The sequence below is a fragment of the Lithobates pipiens genome, unplaced genomic scaffold, assembly GCF_037356315.1.
Source record: "Lithobates pipiens isolate NorthernLeopardFrog02 unplaced genomic scaffold, aLitPip1_a1.2 Scaffold_22, whole genome shotgun sequence".
Taxonomy (NCBI): Eukaryota; Metazoa; Chordata; class Amphibia; order Anura; family Ranidae; genus Lithobates; species Lithobates pipiens.
In genome coordinates, this window is record NW_027507784.1 from 260,539,165 (window position 1) to 260,562,899 (window position 23,735).

Below are 23,735 nucleotides of genomic sequence, written 5' to 3' on the forward strand. Positions count from 1 at the left end.
GTTTTAGGTTTTTAGATACACTTTAATTTTGCTTTTTTGGTTGGTCATGCGACTTGGGATAGGAACATACAAAGATCTAAAAGAGTCTCGCTTGCTCAAAGTAAGAACAATGTAGATAAGTATTTCTTAAAAACTAGCAGGGCAGCTATAATCAGTCTGCAGGCAACAAATGAAGCAACAAGGCAAATAATTGTGGAAACATAATACATGAAGAAGCGGAGGCAGGCCAACGTTTCATGCTACACTGAGCACTTGGCAGGGCAAGCTGTGCAGAGAGACGTACTGTTTGAAGTCCTATACTCCCTGCAGTAATGTACAGCTGTGTAATTCCATGCTGAAATTATTCCTAGAAAAATATAAACAAGAGATGAACAATGAGCCCTTCAAAGATATGTCAGAAGTATCTGTCCTAAATATTTCATTGTTTGCCTTGATATTCCTTTGCTTCACTGACTTTTTATCGCTGCAAACAAAACGGCAATTCCGATTGTACTTTAGTGTCTGTCTACCTGTCATCACACTAATACACTAATGCCCTGTACTCAATTCCGACGGAAAAGGTCAGATCGGATTATATTGTCGGAAAATCTGATCATGTGTGGGCTCTATCTGACTTTTTCAGTCGGAGATTCAGACGGAAAAATATTTGAGAGCAGGATCTCAAATTTTCCGCCAAAAAAATCCGATCAGACTTTTTCCAATCGTTTGTAGAGAATTCCGATCGGACAAAGTGCCACGCATGCTCAGATCAAATTACGACACCAAAGCTATTGGCTATTAGCCTCAACGTAGTCCCGTCGTAATGAACAAACGTCATCATGTTCTGAACGATCAGATTTTCCGACAACTTTGTCTGACCGTGTGTATGCAACACAAGTTTAGGACAAAATCCGTCTGAAAAAATCAGACGGATTTTGTTGTCGGAATGTCCGACCGTGTGTACAAGGCATAAGGCCTCATTCTCATGGGGTTTACATAACCTGTGGAAGGATGCATTTACCCACACAGGTATGCACAGTTGCTTGGTGCATTCCCATGCAGCAAACCCATTGCTGTCAATTGGGATGCAGCGGCTGCATGAATACAGCCGTTCCTTCCAATGTGACATCCATACGGTTGCAAACCTGTCATGTCTGCCTTGAGAGCTGAGCACCCGCATGGATGTCATATTGGAGGCAACAGCAGTGTCTGTGCAGCCGCTGCATCCCTATTGACAGCAATGGGACTGGCTGCACAAGGGATGCACTGAACAACTGTGCATACCTGTGCGGGTGAACTCGGCCCTCCACAGGCGTGCGGTTATGTAAACCCCCGGTGTATTCACCGCTCCAAAAGCGCTGCAAATAAGCTGCTTGCAAGACTTTTTTTTGATGCCCTGCCAGCGCAGCGCCTCAGTGTGAAAGCACTCGGGCTTTTACATTGGGATTGCAGTTGCGGCTTCTTTCAGGCGCTTTACAGGCGTTTTTTTTTAAAGCTAAAGCGCCTGAAAAACGCCCCAGTGTGAAAGGGATCTCAGTGTGAAAGCACTCGGGCTTTCACATTGGGATTGCAGATGAGGCTTCTTTCAAGTGCTTTACATGCGCTTTTTTTAACGTTAAAGCGCCTGAAAAACTTCCCAGTGTGAAAGGGGTCTTAAGCTTTGACAATAAAACCTGGCAGCTAATGGGGACCTGCAAGAAAAATAAAAAATTGCATTTTAGCTTGCACATGATAAAATCAGCAGAGCCTCCCCTCAGATCTTCCTTTTGGATCTACAGTGACTGCACTTCCAAGCGTACTTGTAGTGCAGAGTGGATTTGCCTTTAGTAAATCTCCCCCCATGTGTCATTAGTTTCTATGCACTGTGGTTTTTCTCGGGTGCATAGGAATGCAGGGAGAAACAGAGCTGCGGGTGAGCTGCAATGTTGGAGAGATGTGAACTGTAGCTCACTCAATGGCTGCGTTCAAGTGTAAACAAGGCCTTAGTGCAACAATTGTCCTGGGCCAATAACCTACTGACTTCAGATAAACCCCCCAAAAAAGTTGAGTGGCTGTAGATAGGTGTTACTACAACTCAGTCGTGTAAACAGGCCCTCATTATCAGTTTTCACCTTATATAATATGCTTTGTTGAAACCAATGTAGTTGTTATTTGTGTTGTTAGAACAGCATTTTGTGCTCCTTTTACAAAGTGAGATAGCTCTACAAGCCTCAACAAGTGGAATGAAGTGCCCATAGCAGTTAATAGTTAATGTTTGTACAAGCTTGAGATCTTAGCCTCCAATTGTCGTCATAATCCACAGGGCAATCCCTTACGAAATGCTGATTCATGGATCTTTTTGTGGGTGTAGAACTAATTTCTTACCATCAAATATAAATTTTTGTATGTGGATCCCCAGTTTTAGTAAGTCAGCCTCCAAGTGTCTAACACCATTCTTAAGCCTCATACACACGATTTAACTTTATAGAAACTTTCCCGTGGACTTTTTTACAAAGGGCGTTGCCTGTGAACTTGTTAAGCATACACACAATCTGACTTTTTCAGCCAACTTTCACCAAATAATGTGGTTTTTCTGCTCTTTACCGCAAACCTTTGGTCAACGTCTGTATTGTTGTCTGATCTTTGGCATTGGTTCTGAGCATGCGTGTCTGTAAAGTACGTCGGTTTTCTGTACACACGATCGGACTTGGCTCCATCGGACTTATGTTAAGTTTGTCTGTTCGCACTGCCAACAAAAGTCAGATGAAAGCCGAAAAAGGTTTGTCCGATGGAGCGTACACACGGTCAGAATTTGCCTTAAATCAGTTCATTTGCATGTTTGTTGTTAAAAAGTCTGATTGCATGTACGGGCCTTAATACATGGTAATAATGAAGACTGCAGCACCATTATAGATGTAAAAAGTGTAACTGATATTTTCAGAGCCATAAATGAATTAAATGTTTTGTTGTATATGGATCATCTCAATGTTTTTTTGAGCTGAGTTACAGCTTGACAGTGCAATGGACAATTCACTATACAGTATATGGATATTCCATGCAATGCTTGTTGCCTTTCATTTGCCTTGCACTGAATGAAATAATCAAAAATGGAAAATTCCTATCAAAATACTTACCGTAATTTTCCTTTCCTGATAGACTCCATGGCAGCAACGTGTGGGTTAAGTCCCGCCTCCACTACCCTATAGGACACTACTCCCATAAATCTTTGCTCCCTGCCCCTGGCCGTGTTCGGTAACTAGCCTACTCCAGCCATTTGGGAGGGAACTCCTGCTGCCATGGAGTCCATCAGGAAAGGAAAATTACGGTAAGTATTTTGATAGGAATTTTCCATTTTCCTGACAGACTCCATGGCAGCAATGTGTGGGAAATAACTCGCCAAACACACCCGGGTGGGCAAAATGCTGAACAAAAGATTTATTTAACACTGTTGGCCGACAGGACTTTCAAACCAAAATCAACAGAGGATAAAGATGCTGGCTCAACACAATAGTGAGACATGAAGGTATGAATTGAAGACCAGGAGGCCGCTCTGCAGATTACATCAGGCGCAACATGACACCCATGAGGTTGAGAGACTTCTGGTAGAGTGAGCTGTAACCGCCTCAGGAGGAGCCAAGCCCTTCTCTCTATAAGCCCATTGGATTGCCTGGACAACCCAAGCAGCGATGGATCTAATGGAGGCCTTAGCGCCTCTATTTTTCCCGTTAAATAGCACGAAGAGGAATTCAGATTGACGAAAAGAAGCTGTAACATCCAGATATTGTTTTAGAGTAACTACCAAATCGAGTGGATGTGGATCCTGACTTCCAGCAGAATTGAAGGTAGGAAGAGTGATTTCCTGGTTTTCATGGAAAACAGAGGTAACCTTGGGATTTGTCCCCAACATCGGAATTAGGACTACCCTATCTGGAAAGAAGGTGAGAAAAGGTTCCTTTGCGCCTAGAGACTGAATTTCGGAGATTCTCTTTGCCGAAGTTATGGCTACCAGAAAAGAGGTTTTCAGGGTTAATTCTCTGATTGAGAGCGTTTTGTCAAGTTGAGAGAAGAAATCTAGAACCAATGGAAGGTCCCATTTGGGGAATCTGGGCTTCCTTTGTGGCCTAAGCCTGACTGCTCCTTTGAAGAATTGTTGGACCAAGGGATGATTGGCCCATGCGACTCCAGAAAAAGCTGAAATTGCTGAAACCTGGACCCGGAGAGAACTAACCGAAAGGGAGATATCCAATCCTGATTGTAAAAAGCTTAAAACGTCCCGGACTGTCAAGGTATTACAGGAACTGGACCTTGAAGACAAGTGATCTGCAAACTTCGCCCAAATTCTCTCATATACCCGGTTAGTACTACTACTTTGTGCACTAAGAAGAGTGGGAATGACTTCTTCAGGACAGCCTAAAGCCTTCAACTGTCCCCTTTCAAAAACCAAGCCTTTAGGCGCAGGTGATCCGGGCAAGGATGTAATCTCGACCCTTGAGACAGAAGGTCTGGTCTGGATGGTAAAAGAATTGGATCCCTGACACTGAGGAGCATCAGAAGCGGAAACCAGGGTCTGTTGGGCCAATAAGGGATTATGGCTATCACTTCTGCTGTCTCTGACCTGAGTCTCCTCAGTAACTGATGAATGATAGGAGTTGGAGGAAAGGCATAGGCCCTGTGGAACCACCATTTCTCCGTCAAGGCATCCACCCCGTAGGCTTGAGGATCCCTGTACCTTGAATAATACTTCTCCAGTTTTTTGTTGCAGGGAGAGGCAAACAGGTCGACTTCTGGGGAGAGCCCCATTGTCAGGATCCAGTTGAACACTTCCTCATGAAGAGACCACTCGTTGTTGTCCAGAAGTATCCGGGAAAGAAAGTCTGCCTGAACGTTCTGAATCCCCGGGACATAGGTTGCTGTCAGATCCTTCAGGTTCATCTGAGCCCAGGTCATGATCGGTTCCACCTCCTGGAGGAGGGATAGACTTCGGGTACCCCCTTGCCTTCTTATGTACACTACTGCTGTGGTATTGTCTAGCCTGAGTAAGACCGAGGCTCCTAAAATCAGATGCCAAAAGGCTAGCAGAGCTTGAAAGGCTGCCCTTAACTCCAGGATGTTTGACACCGTCCTTCTGGAGGGGAGAATCCAGGTGCCCTGAGCCACTTCCGCCAGACAGTGGGCGCCCCGGCCTCTGTTGCTGGCATCCGTTGTTATGGTGACCCATGAGATGGGGAGAATGGAATGGCAGTTGCAGAGATTTTCCCGTTGGAGCCACCACGGAAGGGAATTCCTCATGGATAGGGTGATCTGAATCAGCTGGGTTTTGCTGCCTGACCATTGATGAAGGAAACCCTTCTGAAAGGGCCTCATCCTCCACTGTGCCCACCTCACCATCGGAATTGTTGCTACCATAGTGCCTATAATTTTCAGGCACTGGAGAGCCTGGAGATGAGAGGCAGAGAGGGCTGGACGGATTCTGTTCCTGACCACTGACAACTTCTCTTCTGGTAATGAGATGGTGCCTCTGACAGTGTTGAATAGGGCCCCTAAGAACACAAGCCGCTGAGATGGGACCAGCTGGCTCTTCTCCAAGTTCAAGATCCACCCGAACTCCTGTAGGGTGGAGATGACCTGCTTTCTGTGTACCAGAAGTTGATCCTTGTCTTGAGCCAACAACAGAAGGTCGTCTAGGTAGTGATGTAGACGAATCCCTTTGGTTCTCAGAAGAGCTACCACTGCCAACAGTACTTTTGAAAATACACGAGGAGAAGTTGATAGCCCGAAGGGAAGGCATGTAAATTGAAAATGGCTTTCGCCCACGGAGAAGCGGGGATACTGCTGGTAATTTTCTGCAACTGGGACATGAAAATAGGCGTCCTTGAGGTCTATTGAGACCATCCAGTCCCCTGCTTGAACAGATTGTTGAATTGTGGATAATGACTCCATCTTGAATTTTTCTTTTTTATTTAAAACTGTTCAAGTGAGTTAGATCTATGACCGGCCTCCAGGCCCCGCTCTTTTTCTGGACCATAAACAAAGGAGAGTAGATTCCCATGCCTCGCTGAATGACTGGAACATGGATAACGGCGCCTTGAGCCAACAAAGATTCCACGTAGGCTAGAAGAATTAGCCTTTTTTCGTCTGAAGCCGGAAGAGAGGTGGGGACCCATCTGAGCCTGGGAGATTCCTTGAAGGTCTAAACATGACCTGAGGAGACAGTCTTGACGGTCCAGAAGTCTTGGATCGAGGCCACCCAGACATGGCGAAAGTGGAAAAGACGAGCCCCCACCTGCCCTGTCTGAGCGGGCCCAACCTCAAAAGGATTTAGTCGGTTCCCTCTCTCCCTTTAAATCACTTTTTGTAGATTTTTTAAAAGAGGATTGTCTTGATTTCCAGGACCTGGAAAATTCACGGCCCGGTCTGTAACTGCGAGCTTCCCTGGCTCGTTCCTGGTACTGTCTCTTTGGAAAAGACCTTCTCTGGGCTTGCAAATGCCGGTCCTGGGGAAGGAACCCCGACTTCCCACCAGTGGCTCGGGTAATAGCCTCATCCAACTTATTGCCGAAAAGGGAGGACCCTTCAAAGGGGATACGGCACCATACTTGTTTTGAGGCTGGGTCCGCCAGCCAAGGGAGGAGCCACAGAGCCCGTTTGGCCGTAACAGAAGAAAGCATCACCCAAACCATCAGGCGTATGATGTCGATAGAGGCCTCCCCAAGAAAGGCGGAGGCCAGCCTAAGTTCTTGGATAGGCGAGCTCTTAGCTGTATCTTCAGAGATATTTCTAAGCGTCTCATCTACACTATCCGTCCATATCTCCATTGCTTTGGACATAGCGGCCAGAGCTAGCGCTGGCTTACAGGCCATTCCTGCTGTGAGATACACTCTCTTCAAATCAGCATCAATCCGTCTGTCCAGAACATCCTTAAAAGACACAGTATCCTCTAAGGGAAGTGTGACATGTTTCACCAGCCTCATGACTGCTGCGTCTACCAACGGTGCTGACTCCAAATGCTTCCCCTCTTCTTCATTGAAAGGGTAGAGTTTTGAAACCTTTGATAGCATGGAATTTTTCTTCTCCACCTTGCCCCATTCATCTGTGATAATCTCAACTAGCTCAGAGATAAAAGGAAAATTAATCCGCTCTCTCTTTAATTGCTTAAAGAATTTTCTCTGTTTTGGAAGGAGCAGCCACAGAATCTTTCCAGTTCAGTGTCTGTCTAACAGCTCTGACCAGAGGAGGAAGTAGAGCGAAATCAAAACCCACACAGGGATCACTTTTATCAGAGTCACTGTCAGATATGGCAGCTGAAGGGTGGCTATGCGCAGAAGATTCTCAAGTATCCTGCAGCTGAGTCTCCCTTCCTGGAGAAAGTGGCGGCTCTGCTGGGGGAACATAGGACTGGCCCTCAATATTTCTGAGGGACTCCTTAACAACTTTTTCCACCAGGGTTTTAAGTTGTTGATCCGCGTCACCCCTTTCATTGGAAGCCTTGGCATAGCAAGGATCGCACAAAGATTTTCCTGCCAGTACAAAAGCTCTGCACCCCCAACAGGCACTAGCTGAGTGACTAGATTGAGTCCTCGAGGAGTGCGACTGTTCCTCACTACGGTGTCCTGATCTTGAGGAGGAACCATAATGTTTTGATTTGGAAGAGGAGTGCCGGTGATGCGACTTGGAGGAGTCGCTCCCTCTGTGAGAGCTGCGATGCTGTTCTGACCTGGAAGGGCTTAAACAGGAACAAGACAAGAAACCACAAGAGACAAGACATCAGGACAGAGCTAACAGATAAATACCCCTCCCCCACCAGACCTTCAGGTGATCATTAAAAATACCTTTTATGAGAGGGCTGGCCACAAACAGGCGGTAAAGAATCCATGTCCTCAGCGATATCCATACGCGCTAAAAAGATGACAAGGGATCAGTGCAAGGGACAGGGAAGGTTTAGCCACCCTGTCCCAGAATGCCACTTACCAATAGATGCAACACAGAGGCAGGGGGAAGTCATCGCAACAGCCCGCAAGCATTCCCAAAGCTTGCAGACTAATTCCCCGTTTAAATAGCCCGCCCCTGTGATGTCACCGCCGTGCCTGTGCGCATGCGCGAAATGGCGGCAATTTGCCACTATCGCGCAAGCGCGAAACCAAGCCTTGATCTCAACCGCATTCGCATGCGCAGTACGGCCGAGAACGCAAACCCAGAAGTAGAACGGCGGCTGGAACGCGGAAGAACCAGCCGCCATGCCTGCACATACAAACAAACAGAAAAAACAAAGACAGATAAAAGATACAAAAACTGCTGCCATAATGAACTTATAGCACCTCTCACCACTCCCACCACGATCGATCACTCGGCCGAAGGTAAGGTAAGATGACACCGGACTTTCCAGGGGGCAAAACAGGTCACCTGCTAATAGCTGGCTATCCGACCAATGCGCAGCCTGCCTGCCAGTGACCAGGACATGGGCTTCTTCACAGCGCCTCTTCCACTGCCCACTCCATACCCTGCTAATAGCTAGGGCTTAGCGGAGTAATGCGACTTTCCAGACCCAGAGTCGCAGACCGGCCGACCTCGATCGTGGGGATGATAAATCTTCAGGTAGAAAGACCACCTCTGGGTCCTTCGGAGGAGGACAAAAAAAGAACACGGCCAGGGGCAGAGAGCAAAGATTTATGGGAGTAGTGTCCTATAGGGTAGTGGAGGCGGGACTTAAACCACACGTTGCTGCCATGGAGTCTGTCAGGAAATATATATTTCTCTGATGGCTTCCTATTACAATCACATTTCTGTGCGATTGGCGGGAATCTATGCATGTTAATGTGCACTGTAAATTGTTTGTGTTCTGTGCTGTGTATGTGATTGTTGCATTGTGATTTGGGTGATGGCTCATTAATACTTTTCGTGCATTTCTAGAGTGACAAACGGCACAATAATAAGCATGGCTGCTTGACTGAGCGAGGTCGGGTATGTGTTATTTGATCATTGTTTATCATTTCGGCTCCATAACAAGTCATAGGAGTTTATGTTCCCCATTCTCTGTGCTGTTTACTGCTATTTCTCCACACTTTTCCTTTTGTTATTTCATAGATATAGTCTAATTAAAGTATATTTGATATACCTTTATTCTTTTATTACTTACCATATTTTATTTGAATTCTAAGCACAGAGAATGGCAAGCTTATGCTGGCCATACACTATACGAAAAATCGACCAAACCCATTTTAGAAAAAACTAACATTCAGCCGTGAGCGCAAACGATAGTGCCATCATGTAATGACCGATAAATCATTCGGTGGACATAAATTGATGCATTTTTGTTTTGTTTTTTTACATATACCTAGTGCAGACAGTTTGGATGGAAAACAAATTCATCTTTCAATTAATCGTTCGTTCGGCAGAAAATTTCCAAACTTCATTTTTTCAGCTCAAAAACATCCCAGCGATTATCAATTTTGTGCCCATTAACTGGCCGAAAAACTAACAACCGAATTTCGGCTGATTTTTCGTATAGTGTATGGCCAGCATTACTCCTCTGTACCCAGCATTATGCAGAGCATTAATTGCATTCTTCATTAATTGTTCATTATGGTGCTGTAAAATTGTGTCAGGTGTTCATGATTTCCATGTAACCCTTAGAGCCGGTTCACACAGGGGCAACCCGGGATCCGACTTCAGGTCGCCCCAAGTCGCCCGGTCTAGAAAATCGATGGTAGTGAATGGAGCCGTCTTAATGTACACTACAGCAGTCGCTCCGACTTCAAAAAAGGTTCCTGTATGGCTTCAAAGAGACTTCTAGGCGACTTGTACCTATTGATTTCAATGGAAGTCGTCTCCAAGTCGGATCTCCATCTATATTGAAGCGACAGTGTCGCCTCTCTAATATTAAAAACCGGCATGGGTCCCCCCTCCAAGGGCAAACCAGGCCCTTAGGTCTGGTATGGATTTTAAGGGGAACCCCTACGCCGAAAAAATGGCGTGGGGGTCCCCCCAAAATCCATACCAGATCCTTATCCGAGCACGCAGCCCGGCCGGTCAGGAAAGGGGGTGGGGACGAGTGAGCTCCCCCCCTTTTGAACCATACCAGGCCACATGCCCTCAACATGGGGTGGGTGCTTTGGGGAAGCGGGGCACCCTGCGGGCCCTACCCCAAAGCACCTTGTCCCCATGCTGATGAGGACAAGGGCCTCTCCCGACAACTCTGGCCATTGGTTGTTGGGTCCCCCAGATCCCGGCTCCCCACCCTATGTAAATGAGTATGGGGTACATTGTACCCCTACCCATTCACCTGAGGGAAAAAAAGTGTCAATAAAAAAACACACTAGACAGGTTTTTAAAGTAATTTATTAGTCAGCTCCAGGGGTCTTCTTCCGCCTCCTCCGCTCTCTCCGGCCTCTTCTCCTGCTCTCCGGTTCTTCTGCCGGGCTCCTCCGCTATCTTCTTCCAGCTCTTTTACTAGTGTTGGCCCGGACTTTTCCGTCCTTCTTCCCTCTTCTCTCTTCTTCCTATGTTGACACAACGCTCTTTCCCACTGTAATGCCGTGTGCCAGGTGCGCAACGACTTATATAGGCATGGGGTGTGGTCACGGGTGATGTCACACTGTGACCCTGCCCCTTATGGCATCACATTCCCAGCATGCCCTGGGTCTTGACGTCCTAAGGGGCGGGGTCACCGTATGACATCACCCGGTGACCACGCATCACGCCTACATAAGTCATCGCGCACCTGACACAAGGCATTTCAGCGGGAGAGAGCATTGTGTCAACGTCGGAAGAAGAGAGAAGGCCAGAGAAGACCGTGCCACCGCTAGTAAAAGAGCTGGAAGAAGATCGTGGAGGAGCCCGGCAGAAGAACCGGAGACCGGGGGAAGAGGCCAGAGAGCGGTGGGGTCGGAAGAAGACCCCCGGAGCTGACTAATAAATTACTTTATAAACCCGTAGTGTGTTTTTTTTATTGACACTTTTTTTCCCCAGGTGAATGGGTAGGGGTACGATGTACCCCATACTCATTCACATAGGGTGGGGGGCCGTGATCTGGGGGGCCCCCTTATTAAAGGAGGCTCCCGGATTCCGATAAGCCCCTCGCTCGCAGACCCCGACAACCAACGGCCAGGGTTGTCGGGAAGAGGCCCTTGTCCTCATCAACATGGGGACAAGGTGCTCTGGGGTGGGGGGGGCCGCAGGGCGCCCCCTTCCCCAGAGCACCCACCCCCCCCCATGTTGAGGGCATGTGACCTGGTACGGTTCGGGGGGGTGCGCTTGCTCGTCCCCACCCCCTTTCCTGATTGGCCGGGCCGCGTGCTCAGATAAGGGTCTGGTATGGATTTTGGGGGGACCCCACACTGTTTTTTCAGCATAGGGGGTTCCCCTTAAAATCCATATCAGAGTTAAGGGCCTGGTATGCTCTTGGAGGGGAACCTATGCTGTTTTTTTATTTAAAATTTGGCGTGGAGTTCCGCTTCGAGAGCTGATTATTCTGTGATTGGCCACGGCCAAAGTAGCCTGGCCTGGGGGCGACTTAAAGTCTTGTTGTAAGTCGCCCCAAGTCGCGCTGTTAATTATACTCAGGTCGTGTCCAAGTTGCCTCCAAAAGTCACACTGGAAGTCATGTTGCCCCTGTGTGAACCGGCTCTCAATTCTTATTTTCAAAGCAAAAATGATGGCTAATCACGTGATTTGCTGTATCATCATCTTGTCCCGTTCTCTGTTGAGTAGACTGCTCTTAAATGATTGGCATTTCATTTTGTGAATTGGGATATTCGTGAGACATTTTAGATAGAGCGAGATATTATAGATAGCAAAAAGCCTCAACTCTTAGGCCTCGTGCACACTGGATGTTTTTTCTGCTGCTCCTAGAAGCGTTTGGCATTTTTTGCCCTTCCTCTTAATGCCCCTGCATGTTAGCCTATGTGTCCATGCACACCAAGGCATTTAGACCCCTTTCACATTGGGGTGGTTTTCAGGGAAAAAGCCTCTGCTAAGCGCCTGCAAACCACCTCTCATTCATTCCAGTGTGACTTTTCACACAGGGGTGAATCACTGGTGGGACAGGAAAAAAAGTCCTGCAAGCACCATCTTTAAGACGGGTTGGGAGCACTGTATACAGTGATCCCAAAATGCTCCTGCCCATTGGAATGAATGGGCAGGGCTTTCCAAGTGATTTGAAAGTGCCGCAAAATGGGAGTTTTTAATCCCTCTTTGGGGTTAAAAGCGTCCCACTAGCGGCCAAAAGGCGCCACTTAAATAGCGCTGAAAACTAGCAGCGTTTTAGCGATAACACAGCCGTGGCACCAGAGGGGAAAGGGGTCTTAGAGGCAGTAAGAAAAACCCCGGCAGACACTTCATCCAGGAGCAGAAGACTTTTGGCAGAAAAACTGCTTGACGTGCCTAAACTTGTGTTGGCGTGTCTAAGGCCCCTTTAAAACGGTGCTATATTTAGCACCACTTTACCGTAGTTTTAGCGGCAGTATTGGGCCGCTAGCAGCCAAGAAAGGGTTAAAATCACAGCAAAGTCCTGCTGCAGTGGCGCTTTGCCGGCAGTATAGCCGTGCTGCCCCATTCATTTCAATGGCCAGGAGCGGTATACACACCGCTCCTTCACCGCTGCAAAGATGCTGCTAGCAGGACTTTTTTTTACCATCTTGCCAGTGCACCGCTCCAGTGTGACAGCCTTCAGGGCGCTTTGCGGGCACTATTTTTAGCGCAAAAGCACCCCAGTGTGAAAGGGGTCTAAATGTGTCTTAATATTCGAATATTTTAATCTGGCCATTGAAATGAATTAACCACTTCCCGACCAGCGCACGCCGATGTACGTCGGCATAATGGCACGGGCAGGCATATTGGCTTTAATGCCCCCCTGCCATCGCGAGCTGGTCGGGACCCCCGTGAGTCCGGTTGTGGGTCCCGTGGACTCGATCGCTGCGGGCATACCCACGATCGTCTTAGGGGGCGGCTGAACGGAGAGATGCCATTGTAAACAGCATCTCCCCGTTCTGCCTAGCAACAAGTGACGCTGATCTCTGCTCCATGTGATTGGAGCAGAGATCAGTGTTCACTAAATGAAAGCCCAGCCCCCCACAGTTAGTAACACACCCCTAGGAACACTTACCTACACTGCCACCCACTGGTTAACCCCTTCACTGCCAGTGACATTTACACAGGAATCAATGCATTTGTATAGCAGTGATTGCTGTATAAATGACAATGGTCCCAAAAATGTGTCAAAAATGTCCGATGTGTCCGCCATAATGTGTCTGCCATAATGTCGCAGTCACAATAAAAATCGCTGATCGCCGCCATTACTAGTAAAAAAAATAATTTTATAATAAAAATGCCATAAAACTATCCCCTATTTTGTAAACACTATAACTTTTGCGAAAACCAATCAATAATCGCTTATTGCGATTTTTTTTTTTTTTTTTTTTACCAAAAATATGTAGAATACGTATCGGCCTAAACTGAGGGAAAACATTTTTTTTATATATTTTTGGGGGATATTTATTATAACAAAAAGTAAAAAATAATGTGTTTTTTCAAAATTGTCGCTCTATTTTTGTTTATAGTGCAAAAAATTAAAACTGCAGGGGTGATCAAATACCACCAAAAGAAAGCTCCATTTGTCAGCTTAAAGCGAACGCAGTGCCGAATCGCAAAAAGTAGTCTGGTCTTTGGCCAGCAAAATGGTCCGGTCTGTAAGTGGTTAAACGCTCAAGAGCTAAACGCATTAATTAATTTCAATGGTCAGAATAAATAATTATTTTGGCCAATAAAATGAATTGACGCCCAAGCGCTTGACACGCCTAAACACATTACACGAGTTTATAGCCGTCGAGCATTTTTTTCTGCCAAAACGCTGCTGCCAGAAGGAAAGGAGTCTAGGAGAGTTAGCAAAACGTCCTGTGTGCATGAGGACTTAAATGCATTCATACTCTTTTCCTGAAAAGTGTATATTTTGTTTCAATGGTTTTTATTTCATGTTTTCACATTTTCCATAGTAAAACACAAGTACAGAATATGTAAACAGTTTCGTAGTGGTATTTGCAACATCACACTTTAAGGCAAATATAAACTTTCTATGATATGGCGCTGACATATTACCATCTGAGATGTAATTAATATTATTGTTGCTACATTCATGTTACTCTATTGGGGTCTATGTAGGGCTGAAACAACTAATCGATTAATCGACAACTAATCGATTATGAAATGAATTGATTACTATTTTCATAATCGATTAATCGGGCAGTAACATAATGGGGTTAAAAAAAAACTAAAATGAGCCCTTTATAGTACAAAAATATAATCACTACTGTAAATATTACTTTCAGGCCGGGTTCACACCGCTGCGATGCGGGAACGCCGCGAATCCGTGGCGTTTTCCTGCATCGCATTACTCCCGCCGGCAGTTCACACTGCCCTATGCGGACGGCTGGGAGTGTCAATGATATGTTAATGACACCCCCAGATCCGTCCGCATATCGCAGTGCGATTTGCCGACTCGCACAGGAATCGGATCGCATGGTGTGAACACCCATGCGATCAGATTCTGTTGCGGACCAAAAAAAGGGTCCCGTGCGAGTTTGCTGCGGGAGCGATGCGAATTCAGCCATACTATCTGTATGGCTGAACTCACATCGCTACGGAGATCGGATGTGATTTGCGGTGCGAATCACATCCGGATCTCCCCCCGCAGCAGTGTGAACCCAGCCTCACTGTTCTACAGTAAAAAAATGAACCCCTTCCAGTAGTGATTATCTGCTTTTTTTGTACTATAAAGGGCTAATTTTAGTCTTTTTAACCCCATTATGTTACTAAACGTCTGAGGCCTGGTTCACATCTATGTGTTTATTGGTGCTTTTTGCAGAAACGAACTACAGTTCATTTACATGGTTTCCTATGGGACATGTTCATATCTGTACTTTTTTCAGCCGCTGCATTTTTGGAAAGGGTCAGGGACCTTTAACGCAAAACGGTGCTTTTTTTGGTTCAATATACTTCAATGGCGAAGCTACAGAAAAGAATGTAATGCGTTTTTGCAGCAATTTGTGTTTTTTAATCTGCCCCCCAAAAAAATGCAAAAAACGCAAATTGCCGTAAAATCATGTGCGCAAAAATCAAAACACCCAGCAAAAAGCACTGCAGAAACAGATCAAAAGCAAACTGCAGAGGTGTGTACCGAGCCTTATGCTGGCCTCACGGATCAATTTTCAGGTGAGAATATTCAGATGAAAAATCTTTGTACATTCGCTGAATGAAAGAATTTTGTTTGAAATTTTCACTTAATTTCTGAACAAAAACCACATACACTGTCTGAAAATTCCTTTGACCAAGAAGTTTTCTATTATTTCTAAATTTTCCCGTCAATTTGACCCACTTTTTTTTTTTTTTTTTAAAGTTATTTACTGATTAATCGAAACAATAAATCGGCCCACTAATCAATTATGAAAATAATCATTAGTTGCAGATCTAGGTCTATGTCTAGGCTAAATTAACATTTTTAGATTTCGGATTTTGACCCACATTATTTGGTCAGCCCAATTAGGGCTACCAAAGAGGATAGATGTACCCAATTAAGAAGAAAGGAAGAAATAAAGGGTTAGAAATTTAGAAAGTGACCCCCACACCCTGACTACCTACTGACAAGTGTATATTTATAGGTCAAGTTCCATATGCGTGTGTGGTTTTCTTTTTCTTTGAGGAGAGATCAACCTTGTCTTCAATCCTCTGAAGAAAACCCAGGGACCTCTGACACTTGGGGTGCTTTATAATGGAAATGTTGACCAGGTTGGTGGACATGGTTCTCCCCTTCTCATTGGTCGTGCTTTGTTATTGCTCTGTCACTTTGATGGGCCATCTTACTAGTAAGGTGCATTAGAGGCGAACGCTTGGTTATCTGCTTTACAGATCTTGCTAGGTTTAGGCTCTACAGAGAAATGCAGGCAGCATGTTGGCACTGTTTGGTACCAGCTAACCGGTGTAAGGACTTTCAATTCATCCCCTCCCCAGGTTCACTTAAAAACTGCAGTTAGAATGGGGAGCACAAAGCCAGTGAGTGACGTTTTCCATTCTGATTAGTACTAAAACAGAATCGCAGAACTCAAAATTAGTCCTTATACTGAACATTCTAAAATGTCACGTTTTGGACAGTGGGTATCTTACATCGATTTATTCTTTCAGAGACATATAGGTAAAAATAGTTCTTTGCAATTACCGGGACCATTCCATTAGGGTGCAGTTGTAATTAAAATTTTTGCAGCAGCAGCAGCATTAGGGCAGCTTTACTAAAACTGGAGAGTGCAAAATCTGGTGCAGCTGTGCATAGTAACTAGTCAGCTTCTAAGTTAAAGTGGTTATAACACACTTTTTGCTACAGGCAAGCCTATAATAAGTAGGGGTGCAACGGATCCGCACCAATCCGCGAACCGAACGGGTCACCCCACTCGGATCGGCACACGCCGCGCTCCGTGGTCTCGGCCTTAGGAAAGGCCGCGGCTTCGGCCTAGTTCCGGAGCGGCGGCCATCTTGGTACACCCGTCGGCGTTTACAATGTGATCGCTCCGTCAAATGACGGAGCGATCACCTGTAAACAAACCGACGTCATGATGACACCGGTTCCTCTCTACCCTCTCTGTACTGATCTGTACAGTGGAGAGGAGAAATCGGATAGCAGCCACAGCCATCCCAGCAATACTCTGCAATACATACCCTGCCAATACTCTGCAATACTTACCCTGCCAATACTCTGCAATACTTACCCCTGGCAATACTTACTCTGCAATACCCTGCCAATACTTACTCTGCAATACTTACCCTGCCAATACTCTGCAATACCCACCCTGCCAATACTCTGCAATACCCAGCAATGCCCTGCCAATAATCTGCAATACCCAACAATAATCTGCAATACCCTGCCAATACTTATCCTGCCAATACTCTGCCAATACTTATCCTGCCAATATTCTGCCAATACTTATCCTGCCAATATTCTGCAATACTCTGCCAATACTTATCCTGCCAATATTCTACAATACCCTGCCAATACTTACCCTGCCAATATTCTGCAATACCCTGCCAATACTTACCCTGCCAATACTTACTCTGCCAATACCCAGCCATACCCATCCACGCTCAGCCAATATTACATTGGGGGAGATGACATGGATATTACAGTGGGGGAGATGTATATTACAGTGGGGGAGATGTATATTACAGTGGGGACTATATGGTGGTGGCATTTTCACAGGTTTTTGCAAATTCAATTATTATTTGCTGATCCGAAAAATGATCCGATCCGTGACTCTGATCCGAGGAACGATCCGATCCGTGAGTTTTTTGATCTGTTGCACCCCTAATAATAAGGCTTACCTGTAGCTACCCTGGATATCTCTTACACCTGAACGGTTTAGGAGATATCTCCTGTATTTGCATGTACCGACATCGGCACATGCGCACTTAAGCAAACTGAAGCAACGGTACGCATGTGCCGTTGCTTCAGTATGACTGTGCCTTTACCAGCAGCTCCCGTGCGCATGCATGGGAGTGACGTCATTGCGGCTCCGGCCAATCACAGCACCAGAGCCAGCGATACCCGGAAGTAACACTGCTTGTAACGAGCAATGTCGCCGGCAGGAGCGGTGAACGAGGACCACTGTGGGGGCTTCAATCTAAGGTAAGTAATACATAATGAGCTAATATGCTATACAAACTAGCTCATTATGCCTTTGTCTTGCAGGTTTTTTTTTTATCTTGGGTTTACAACCACTTTAAGCTTCTTCAATTAAGCTTTGACAAAAAGGAAGCCGATGGTTTCTATGTAGAGCTGCATCGGATTTTGCACATTCAAGTTTTAGTGAATCGACCCCACTGTGCGCTAATATGACATTTTTGAATTGCCTTGCACTACTGAAGATAGTCTAGCTTGGTGTCCTGAGGTTGCCTGGTGTTACAGCTGTTTTATAGAACCAAGAAAATTGTCTGCCATGGCACAGATTGTACTATTACCCATATATATTGGTCTCACATATCAATAATAAAGTAATGACAATTAAGTATGATCTGAAGCAGAAATCATTGAGGTACTACCAGGAAAGTTCATCCAGAAGATTAGAAATTCCTGTCTGGTTAAATTTTTCTATTGACACGTTGTCTGTCCATACACACTTGTAGAATGCATACATATGTGTATATTCATAGAGAAAGGGATATTTTGTTAGTTAGAACATACCCTAAAGTACATCTGCTGTCTGATATGTATAAATCACAATTAACGGACCATGCATGCTTTCTTTGTTAACCATTTAATTCCAGAGCATTTCTTTGTCTACCTTTTATGGATTACAAAGCAGCATCCCACCTCTAGATCAGCGTTTCTCAACCTTTTTTCAGTCATGGCACCCCTTAAAATTATGGAAAGTTTCAAGGTGTCCCATTCTAAAATGTAAAAAATGTAAATGTTATTTATCAGTGGAAATCCTGAGCCTGGGACAATGCATACAACTATTTTGTTGAAATTTACAGTAACTTTAAATCAGATCCAAGTTCCCCGCATTATATCAGCATTTCTCTTCATCATCAGAGGCCACCTTCACAAAAGACCCCTCATACATGGGAGCCCCCTGAGCTTGCAGAACCTCGGGGTAACTCAGACGGCACCCTGGTAGAGAAACGCTGGTCTAGATAACTATATGCATACAGTTCGTGTATCTCATTCTGTTGTCCCTTCCATATGAGTGTCTAACCCTGTTGTTACTTATTGTCTACATGCCTAAATTGATTGTTAAAGATCTCAATGAAAGATTTTATGGTCTGCATGCATCTTGTCAGTTCAAACATCTTTTTTTTGCATTCACTACTAATCTTTATTTATGAATGCTCCATCCAACTCTAATGTGCGTAATCCCTTGATTGTAATAAAATGTTATGGACTATATGTTGTTTAACCTTATTTAAGAATTCATCTTTTACTCCAGGGGGAGAACTAAAGCAATTGTCTCTCACACACAGGAGGCCTGGAGACATGCCATCCAGAAAGCCAAGCAGATGCCTGACCCATGGGCTGAGTTTCATCTGGAAGACATAGAAACGGAGCATGCGACCCGACACAGGTCTGTTTCGCTCTTCTACCTTTTGAGAGATTTCAAAAGAATAGCTGGAGTGTAATGTGCCGGCGGCCTTGGGTCACTCTTGAGATTGTGGATCCCACTCTACTGTCGGATATGGCAGGTGCGGGGGGCGATCTGTTTCCCTTATGACTACTCCTGTTATGTTTATTTAAAATAAAATCATCATTAAAGGCTTACCGCAGACTAAATATACACAGAATTGAAATACGTATCTGTGAATTGTCATGTTTACCAAAAATGTTTTTGCAATTCTGTTCAGCAAGTCTTGTAATCAAAGAATCCCTGCAAGACACTATAGTAAGGTTGGATTTCTGCGCTGCATCACAGCCGGATGGCTGACTATCTGCCAGTCTGCTGAACAACCAGTGATCACCACACTATATAGTCATATAGTATATAGTCATCTCTCATCTAATACTACTTTCTCCTTCCATCTGTAAGCTCTCATGGTCTTTGATTTAAAAAAAAAAAAGCTCTCGTGGTCACAGAGGTATCATTCTGCAATGTAGTGGAGATGGATTTCCCTTCATCAAAGCTAGGAACCAGAGAGCTGGTCAAACCTGCATCACATTTCCTTCAATATCTTTGAACATAGGGGGCCATTTACTAAAGGAAAATCCACTTTGCACTGAAAGTGCACTTGGAAGTAAAGTCGCTGTAGATCCGAGGGGGACATGCAAGGAAAATAAAAAAAACAGCATTTTAGCTTGCACATGATTGGATGATAAAATCAGCAGAGCTTCCACTCATTTCAGATCTACCCCTTAGATTTAGAGCGACTGCACTTCCAAGTGCACATTCAGTACACTTTCAAGTGTACTTGCAGTGCAAAGTGGATTTGTCTTTCGTAAATAACCCCCATAGTGTGAAAGCTGTACAGGTTGTAATGCTGAATTTGAATGAACAGGTAACCACATTTAATTGTGTTTTTTAGATATGTTGGGGTTTCAATCCCTAAGGTGTGGCCATACATGTGAAAATTTGCATAAACAAGGAATCACTGGAAGCTAAGCAATCTACTACCCACAAGCTTGATCACTTTGTCACAAATAAAGTCTAAACAGGAAATTAATTGATGGCTTCAATACAGTTAATGATTAAGCATGGAAAAAAACTTTTAATAGGTCAAGGGTTTGGGGGTGGTGTTGATGGGGGAATCCCTCTTGTAGTACCATTGGGGGTTATTTACGAAAGGCAAATCCCACGTTGCACTACAAGTGCAAACTACAAGGGCAAAGTGCATTTGAAATTGCACTGAAAGTGCAGTCACTGTAGATCCGAGGGGGACATGCAAGATGAATTAAAAACAGCATTTCAGCATGCAAATGATTGGATAATAAAATCAGCAGTGCTTCCCCTCATTTTAGATCTACCCCTCAGATTTACAGTGACTGCACTTCCAAGTGCCCTTTCAGTGCAATTTCAAGTGCACTTTGCATTTTGTAGTTTCCACTTGTAGTGCAAAGTGGATTTGCCTTTCGTAAATAACCCCCATTGTGTTCTCCCTGCAGGGGGTAGGAGGTGTCAGGGGAGGCCGCCTGCTAGTGGCTAGAACAGCCACTGTCAATAATCACATGTAAAATCTGTCAGGCTGGTTGTACCCAAGTTGGTCAATCGATCAACTTGGGTACATTCAACCTGCCCACATGGTTTAAATCTTGACCGAGATCCTGCTGAACGGGCTGAAATTCGAACCGTCTATGGTCGTCTTTACTTGGGACCCCATTTTGCCTAAAGCTGTCCATGCACCCAGATTTCTATCCTTTAGTCAGATGGATGAATCACCAGCGGCAGCTATTGTATTTTGACAGTCAGTGCCTCTGGCTGTCAGAATACTTGAACAGTACCTGTACATGTTTGGATGCAGCCAGGCTCTGTTCGGCCGACAGTCTATAGCCAGCTTTAATCTGTCTGTTCATAACTCATTCAACAGGCAGCTGGTAAAGAAATTCACAGTAGTAAACAGTGGTGTCACCTTCCTAGCTTTGCAGTGCTTAGGGATATGCAAATTAGAAGAGTGGCTGAACAGAATTACAAAGATTTTGGCACATTTGAAATTCACATAAACGCCCTTCAATTGTGTTTTGTACTGTCCATTGATAAAATGACAACCATTGTCTACAATTATTTCACAAGCTGCTTCTTAATGACACAATGAGCATTTAGAATATACTTTAGAAATCTTTGCATTGCTGAAATGTCACTGTGCTATACAAGGTTTTTGTTTTGCTCACATTGACCTGCAGTTGCAATTCAAGACAAGGACTGTGTTTAGAGGTCTGCAAGTGGCTGCCAGGCTCGTACACTTAGGAACCTGGTGGAGTTCCAGGAATGTTCCCAGTAAATTTGGAATGCTTCCCTGTGACACGTAGCCTTATGGTTAGGAAAGTTGAGGTAATATATACAGCCAGATAGGGACAGAACACTACATTCTCATGCAGTTCAATCTGCTTTCACTGCAGAACTAATGTCTTTTTTTCATTCTTCTAAAAGTATTCCTATTCAGTAAGGCAGACTGCAACAGGAAGTAAAGGGTTAACACTGACTGCTAAATGCGGTGCAATTCACAGGGTCAGCTTTTACTTCTGGAGATTTGTTTCAGACCTTTAAATTAGGTGCCAATTTTCTTTAAATACTGCATTTATTGGCATATAACACTCACTTTTTCACTATGAAAATTGGGTGCAAATAGCGTGTTCGTGTTACACGCCAATACTTCAATTTTAGCTGCCTTGGAGGGGACAGGGAGGGGGGCGGGACGAGCGCTGCCAGATTACCTGGCAACCTCTAATAGGAAGTCCCGTCTTCTGGGCCGCTATTGGACCACTGTTCTGTCTATCATAGGGGATTCTCACTGTATGTAATTTGACGGCGCCCATCCTGCACCCCTCCCTAGGCTGCAGATGGGCATTGATCAGGCTGCACTGATGGAAATGGTGAGGCTGCTGCACTGATGGCAATGGTGAGGCTGCTGCATTGATGGCAATGGTGAGGCTGCTGCATTGATGGCAATGGTGAGGCTGCTGCATTGATGGCAATGGTGAGGCTGCTGCATTGATGGCAATGGTGAGGCTGCTGCTGCATTGATGGCAATGGCAAGGCTGCAGATGGGCATTGATGGCAATGGTGAGGATGCAGATGGGCACTGACCCTTATTTTGCTTCAAAGTTTCTTATTTAAAATGTAAGCTTTTTGCCTGAAACGTCCCTCTTAAAATGATAATGATGTTATACACCGATAAATACAGTAATCTAACGGTTCAAAAAGCGTGTCACTAAGCATCCCTTGTTGTGTTTTAGTGTTTCTCAGAAACCTACAAAAAGCATATATGCCAGTACTCCCTAAACTGTACAAAATGTTATGGGCCCCGGAAATAGGAAAATGGCAGCTTCCTTTAGAGTCCCTGTAATACTGTACTCAAATAAAAAATACCGTCACTTGAAAACTGCATTTTAGGTTTGAATATTAGGGCGTTGACAAGAAGTTGTACAACCTGTTTCTTCTGTTCAGATACAGCAATGAAACATTTATAACTGCTGTGACCTGCCAAGTCCCCATAATGAAAAAGCTTTCCTGCAAACATAACCACCAGAATTAAAATTTTTGTAAATCAGGAAAAGTTCATTACAGGTTTCCAGTGCAAGTGTACAATAAGGAATGAATACACATTCATCTCAATATGTATAGAAGGCCTTCAAGGTACACATAGCTTGGTTTACAGTAGTGTTACATTATAGGAATAACCTATAATAATATATCAAAAAAACATTCCAAAAGTTTATCATGAATAGACAGCATCTTTAATCATACAGCATAGCAAGGGTATTAAATATATATCACAGAATCCTGTCTGGCACAAGGTCAAAAGGCAACAGACCAGACGTTGGCATCTGGTTCTCCCACACTTTTTTTTCTAATTTATTAGAGCCTCCCCATGTTGGAAAAGAACACACTCAAGTCATAGTATGTGTAACCAGAATTATTTTTTATGGTAAGATACATGAAGTATGTTTTAAGTTCTAGCAGCCCCAACATCTCTAGCAAGTATGTGGTTATTTCTTGGCCTCAAGGTGCTAAATGGGAGAATTACATCTTCAATGAATCGGTGGATGCAGGGTAATGTCTTTTTATGACCTAGAACTGGTCTGCATTGACATGAAAAGAAGGGAAACATTTATAAGAATGCTGAAGTTTTTATTTTTTTCTGCATTTTGGGGATGATTAGTGTCATTTGGAGCCCCAAAGAGTAAATCTGGCCATAGCAAGATCTGGCCGAATTTCGATCTGTCTATGGGCAGTTTGGTTGTACTGAAGATGATCCATCCATAAACATTGGTACAACCAGACTGTCAGGCTTAGCTGCCAGCAGTTACCGTTGTATTATGCTGGTGGGGAAGGCTCCCCGCTGGGAGAACACAATAGCACTGCAGTCAGTGTTAATGGGGGAACCTAGCAATTTTCTTTCCTTCAACCTGTGATTGACGGGGAAAAAATTGCATAGTGTGTGGCATAATATATAGCTTGCCTAGGTGTTTGGACACACAAAGGGCTGTTATTTCTCTGGAATTGCTATTTTGTTAGGGGAACAGTTTACATATGATGAGCCCTTCATGGAGTCCTAGCCCTACCTGAAGTGGTAGCACGTGTGCTTTAGGAGGATCTACT

General features: G+C 44.7%; 1 protein-coding gene across 3 annotated transcripts in view; it reads left to right on the forward strand.

The window, feature by feature from the left end:
• The window catches only part of EEF2K (eukaryotic elongation factor 2 kinase), a 146,343-nt gene that overhangs the window by 54,910 nt on the left and 67,698 nt on the right, over positions 1-23,735 (forward strand). For 2 of the 3 annotated variants that reach the window (XM_077448999.1, XM_077449001.1), the window contains exons 3-4: positions 8,866-8,916; positions 18,952-19,052. In XM_077448999.1, coding sequence (XP_077305125.1) covers positions 8,866-8,916; positions 18,952-19,052 — 152 coding nt within the window. The remainder of the gene's footprint in view (positions 1-8,865; positions 8,917-18,951; positions 19,053-23,735) is intronic. The other variant, XM_077449000.1, reaches the window with a different exon arrangement.